Below are 6,295 nucleotides of genomic sequence, written 5' to 3'. Positions count from 1 at the left end.
CGAGGGGGAGGGCTGTAAACAAAAGCAGTGTGCGGATTGGCCGTGTGGGGCGCTACTTTTGAATTACGGGATGTGGGCTTTTTTTAGACGTTAAGTCAAATTTGTATCAAAGTATGTTTAACGTTTCAGTATCTGATCCTCTTATTACAATATAAGAAGGTATTAGAAGAGAATAGAATAGCTTAACTGTGTTCCCACACTCCCAAATTGGAAATATCAGTGTGAAAGCCTATACAATTTAAATGAAATCTGTATATTAATCTTAAAAGATAGTGTTTTTATAGTATACAGTACATATAAAACACAGACACACACACAATATATATAGTGCGATAAATATAGATATATATCACCAAGTGTGGGAACCCTGGTTTAATCAATACACTATTGATATTTGACTCCTCTCTGTAATGTAATACTCTTTTGATTGATGTTGATTCCTTTATTATTTAATTAGTCTATTTGCGCATGTGCGCATACATGTAGAAATGCTCAAAATATGTAATCCCTTTATTTAAAAATGTTCTTTGTGACAAAGTACAAATAACAAATTTGTCAATAAAGGCAAATCAGGCAAGTTTTAGTGTTCATAATTTTAATAGTTTCCTTTACCGTTGATGTCAACAATATCCTTGTCAGACAATATACATATTTAGAGTAAATAAAAAAATCAAAAGTAAATCAGTTATTTAATGCTGCACAATCTGTAGATAATAATGAAAAATATATTTAAATCTGTTCTGCAGTTTGCAATCCTAAACCGCAGTCTTGAGTTTTAAATAAAGTCTATCTATCTCATTCTCTTGCTCCCCATACTAATTTGAGGCACTTATACACTGAAGAGGCGTTCTTTGTCATATTGAAGCCTGAAACAGATTGAACTAGAAAATAATGTTATTTAAAAACAAATGAACCTTCCCTGGTTTCAACTCAGAACCTTTCAGTCTAGCAGCACTGGAGAAATGCTCTGAGTCAAACATGATCTACGGCCACTCTGAAGATCACAAGCACAGAGAGGTTGTCGGAACCTATTTCAAAAAGGCAATATTCACCACTGTTTACAGCTTTCACTCCATAATAATGATGACATCTTTAAGAATGAATAAAAAAAATGAACAGCTTCACCACTTTTACAGCAGATATTACATTGCCAGTGGCTTAAATGTGAAGTGCATGGTGAATCAAATCAGATCTGCATTTGCTATTGAGCATTTAAACATTTAAACTAAATTACAACACAAAACATTTACACTTCCAATGGGATATAGATATATATTCTGTATCAGTAAAGAATATGACAGTATGGAATGGCACTGTTACACTTTTATGGCAACAAAATCCCTATGAAAGTTTGGGATTAATAAGGAAATATTTTCCAAGATCCCCATCCTACTTTCTGAGGTGTGACCTCAGCTATCAACATACATTCTCCAATCAATATGTACACACACATAAGCACTCTTCACAAAGTGGTCAATCATATTCTCCATGTACTCTGCAGCTAGTCACTGCCTTCTTGCATCAATAAAGTGAAAATATCACTTTATTTCTTATCACTATCAGTCATCACTTGTACTGCTGACTAGGGTCCAGCTTCATTCCATGAATCATGAAGGCAACACCATTGTGCCGAAACTTAAGGCAGCAAAACATTGTTTATAAACCCACACCCACCTATGTATCTTACCTCATCACTTTACAGTAGTTCATCTTAGGCCATGTCCAAAATATGAATAACATACAGACCGACATACAAGTCCTCTTGTCTAATGATTGTAAAACATTCGTCCATGTCTTTGAGGACAATGCTGACACGCTATCTGTAAGAGTGTGATCACGCTGATTTGTGTCATTTAAAACTGTTGGATATGGATAGTAGTGTGCATTTAATAGTTTGTAATTGGCATGATCGTGACAGTGAGGATACTGAGACGCAAGTACATTGTTTTCAACAAGTATCGGCCAGTTGATTGTGTTAGAAAGCCGTACTGGCCATACTGCCGGGTGCAAAAAGGCGGGACATTCCATCTTGTGAGGACTCAAGGTGTCGATGGGCCATCTTCCCCTCCTCACCTGCAATTAAAACAAATGAAATGGAAATAAGATACATTGTCCTCTTTAAAATGACAATACCTTTTTTTTTTTGCCATTTAATCGCAAAATCATGATCACAAATTATGTTCATAAATTGTTCACAAATTATGTTCATAAATTGTTCACAAATTATGTTGCAAAACTTTACCTATTTTTAAAACTATAAGAATGTATTTTTCTGGACCTGGAATGAAATTCTGATCTTTCCAGTTTCTCCCCTTTTGGAACACATTATTTCACATTTGCAGCAGATCCATGCTTTCAGTTTCATTACTGATCTTTCCTTTACCAGTCCATTTTCGGTTGTTTAGTTCATTCACTGCTTACCTAGCACAAGCAGAGCTTGTTTGGCAGCATCCCTCACATCCTCTTTATCTGTCCGGCACAGATACACCAGCTGCTCAATGCTCTCTTTGGCCTGTGATGCACAAACACAGACAGACACTTTACTTAAAGTCCTCCACCAACACTGAGGTGTGATGCTGCATACAATCTGATTCCCACTCAAATCATTACAGCACATCTAACCACCAGGTTCTTGAAGTTATGCAAGCATATATATAAACAGCGTAGGAAAAAAGTAAATGTTGATTGAGTGGCACTGAGTTATTGAGGAGAGATGTTTAGCCATGCATGAACTGACCTTCAGACATGCGAGTGCTTTACATCCACACACTCGCGTCTCAACGCCTTCATCCTCCAGCAACTCTAGACAGCTCACCAGCGCCTGAGACAGAACAATAATGAGAGACACGGAGAGGATTCAATCTAAACCCTTTCTGAATAACAAAGCAGTAAAACTTTTACTTTGCATTTAATGGTGCTGATTAGGGATGCACAAATATTAACATTCTGGCCAATACCAAAGCCCATTATTGTTTTCATGTTATGGGAGATAACTGATAAATGGTCAGTATTAAAATGACATATTATACTGTTTTGCCTAAAACATTAAATAATACAATAAAAATATAACACTAAAATATATATATTTTTAAATGCTACTAGTGAATTTAGGCATCACAACATTATGTACAATGCAGTACAGTATGAAAAATGCATATTCTTTCTGAAATTTTCAAAAGATTACATTTAACAGTGCAAAATTATTAGTGTTTTTTAAGATTAACTTTAAGTGAGCATTAGACAATGTTATTTTAGTATCACTGATGTACTACTATAGTGTTTTTTACATTTATGTTTCGTTTTTAATTTTAATTTTAGTTAAAGTTTTAGTAATTTTGTTGTGTGTTTATGTAGTTTTAGTTATTTTAGTACTTTATACAAAACTGAGAAAAATTGCCTTTGCAACTAGCTGACATTTTTTATTATTTTTTTTTATTTTTATTATTATAATATTTTAATTATTTTATTTATTTAAGTAATTTAGTTTTAGTTAATGATAATAACCATGGCATTAGATGACAGAAAAGGTCAACTAAATTTAAAAATAGGGGAAATTTAGCATTTAGCATGGAAAAGTTTGCAGAATTAATGTTTTTCATGATCTTAAAAACCATGTGATCTCATAGCTTATACTTAAACTCTTTTGCTTTTGCTTTGGATTTTGCTTTTGTAGAAAAGTATTTTGTTTTCAATTTGAGCCTATGCTTTATTATTATGTTTTTTAAAAAAGTAAATGGACATTACAAACAAGTGGAACATGGATAAATAACCATGGATGTGCAAGTTCCTGAAGTTCATTTGACCTGCAAATCTGTTGAAATATTCACCTCCAAAAGCACAAACCGAGAGTTTTTGCAGGAGGATGGTTAAGTGCACTTCTTACCCTCTCCCTGTGGCGGGTTTGTTCCGCTAGACTCCGCAGCAGGGAACTGGCAGCACTGCACACTTTCCCCCTCGGGTCCCTCAGCAGCAGACTGACTGCCCGCAAGCCCTCCCTCTTCAGACTACACTCTGGAGGCTTCTTCAAAGATTTTACCAGAACATCTTGATCTCCAGACTGCAGGCATTGAACTAGCCACACTGCAGGAGAAGGAGAACGAAAGAGAGACATGGATGAAACAGATACACTGCAGAGAAAACATGAGGCGGGGGAGGAGTGGAAAGATGCACAGAGAAACCACACCGACAGAGAGGATGAATGGGGGTGTTGGGAGTGGTTGATACCACTCCAGATGCTTTGCAGATCACTCTTGCTAATGAATGTTATAGTCCATTAACACTTAAGGGCGCTCACAATTCACAACAATCTACAGCAACATTCAGCAGCGACAAAAGCATTGCTCATTTTCAATGAAAGATCTCAATTTGTAATAAACTTTCAGTGTTAATTGGATTTTGCATTCAACCCCATTTTTTATCACGTTTTCTCTCTCTAGCATCCAGCACTCACTCAAGTCTTGTTACACTGACATTTGAATGCTGGAGGTCCCAAATGGCTGTACTGTTGGTCAAATAAGGTGTTTTTGCTGCTGAATGCTGTAACATCATTGGTGAGCTGTAAACTAGTTTTTAAAAAACGACCCCCTGGCTTCAGCTTAGTCCCAGACTAAAATGCATGTTTGAGCTGTTTTAACTAAAAGCAACTTGCACTGACATATCTTAAAATGTCAGCCATTGTTTTGTCTCAAGATGCACACCAGTAAAGTTTTTTTCTAAGCCACATTTATTAAAGCTACTTAAATTTCCTTATTGAACTAAGGCCTAATCCTGGCTTAATATAAGCCCTCTCTGTGAAACCAGGCCCAAGTAAAATAAGATGTAATTCTATTTTGTAAACATATCCATTTTGCCATTAAAAATATATAATCTGGAGGGGAAATAGTCTGCATATTGTTTATGATTTTTTTTCTTACCCATTTGGCAAATAGTGTTCTGTTTTTCAAGGACCATCTTTAAAATATATTGTTAGATTTATGCTTAATAATAAGACTGTACATGCCATTAAAAAATAAATCTTGATTTACTCTGTTTAAAATAAAATGGGATTGGTAAGCTTTTTTATGTTTTTGAGAGTTCACCAAGGCTGCATTTATTTGATCAAAAATACAGTAAAAACAGTAATACTGTGATATACTATACATTTTTTTTCTATTTTAATGTGCCCCTATTATGCTTCATGCAGTGTGTAATATAGCTGTTTGTGAATGTAAAAGTCTGCAAAGTTATTCAGACCAATCAGAGCAGAGTAGGCTGGCGGAAAGGAGGGGTTTAGAGAAACTGAATCTTCAAACGAACTGTTTTCAGACTCTTTGAGAAATTAGGTAATGTGCAAAGTATTTCAAGAGAAAATTTAAGTGTTTTTTGACCTCCAAAACAAAATACAGTAAAAACAGTAAAATTGTGGAATATCATTACTATTTAAAATAGCTGTTTTCTGTTTTAATATATTTTAAAATGTAAGTGATGCAATTTTCAGCATCATTTACTCCAGTCTTCACTGTCACATGATCATTCAGAAATCATTTTAATATGCTGATTTGGAGCTCAAGCAACATTTCTTAGTATTACCAATGTTAAAACAAGTTGTAAGCAGCACTGTATTTTTATGGAATTTTTATTTCAAAATTCTTTGATGAATCGAAAGTTCAAAAGAGCAGCATTTATTTACACATACTTTTGATCAATTTAATGTGTCCTTGCTGAATAAAAGTATAATAAAAATAAAATGATATGTATGAAGTAAAATTATTTAAAATTATATATAATAAAAGTAAACTTACTTTAGAAAAATCTTACTGAATCCAAACTTTTGTGTACTGTAGCACAAGATTCTCTGAAATCTTACATTTATTTGAGAAGCAAAATTGTGTATTTTTTTTAAGGATGTTTAAATTTTGTATTGGTCGATTTGTCGCTGCAAATTAATGTCCATGTACACAGGCTCTCAAATGTACCTTCTTCAGCCAGCTCAGGAATGTGTGTGTCCAAGTCATTCACCCCCTCTGCTTCCAGGTAGCTCCAAAACTGGAAGAGGGTGAGAGTCTCTTTGGACGCACCTCCTGCACGCCTGGGCAGCTTCCTCTCCAGGATCCGCTCCAGCAGACGAAGAAACACTAACACACACACATAAGTTCAGTGTAACAGAGCGTCAAAAGACAATCTGATTAGGCCTACTGAAATTTAGTCTACGCTCTCATCAGAAACAATGATCAGCAGGAGATTAAATACTTCCAGTAGATGCAATACAGGAAGTTATAGTTAAGGTTGTAATTTATGTTGATTAATGGATTGAACA

At 34.8% G+C, this 6,295-nt stretch overlaps 1 protein-coding gene across 4 annotated transcripts in view; it reads right to left on the bottom strand.

The window, feature by feature from the left end:
* Nucleotides 1-578: 578 nt before the first annotated feature.
* ripor1 (RHO family interacting cell polarization regulator 1) overlaps nucleotides 579-6,295 on the bottom strand; it is a 75,454-nt gene continuing 69,737 nt past the window's right edge. For all 4 annotated transcript variants that reach the window (XM_082182468.1, XM_082182467.1, XM_082182466.1 and 1 more), the window contains 5 exons: nucleotides 5,955-6,113; nucleotides 3,884-4,080; nucleotides 2,738-2,821; nucleotides 2,422-2,512; nucleotides 579-2,073 (listed from right to left, as the gene is read on the bottom strand). In XM_082182468.1, the coding sequence (XP_082038594.1) occupies nucleotides 1,976-2,073; nucleotides 2,422-2,512; nucleotides 2,738-2,821; nucleotides 3,884-4,080; nucleotides 5,955-6,113 (629 nt within the window). In that variant the 3' untranslated portion in view covers nucleotides 579-1,975. The remainder of the gene's footprint in view (nucleotides 2,074-2,421; nucleotides 2,513-2,737; nucleotides 2,822-3,883; nucleotides 4,081-5,954; nucleotides 6,114-6,295) is intronic.

This window comes from Leuciscus leuciscus (assembly GCF_965113295.1).
Source record: "Leuciscus leuciscus genome assembly, chromosome: 10".
Taxonomy (NCBI): domain Eukaryota; kingdom Metazoa; phylum Chordata; class Actinopteri; order Cypriniformes; family Leuciscidae; genus Leuciscus; species Leuciscus leuciscus.
This window is presented reverse-complemented; position numbering and strand designations above follow the sequence as displayed.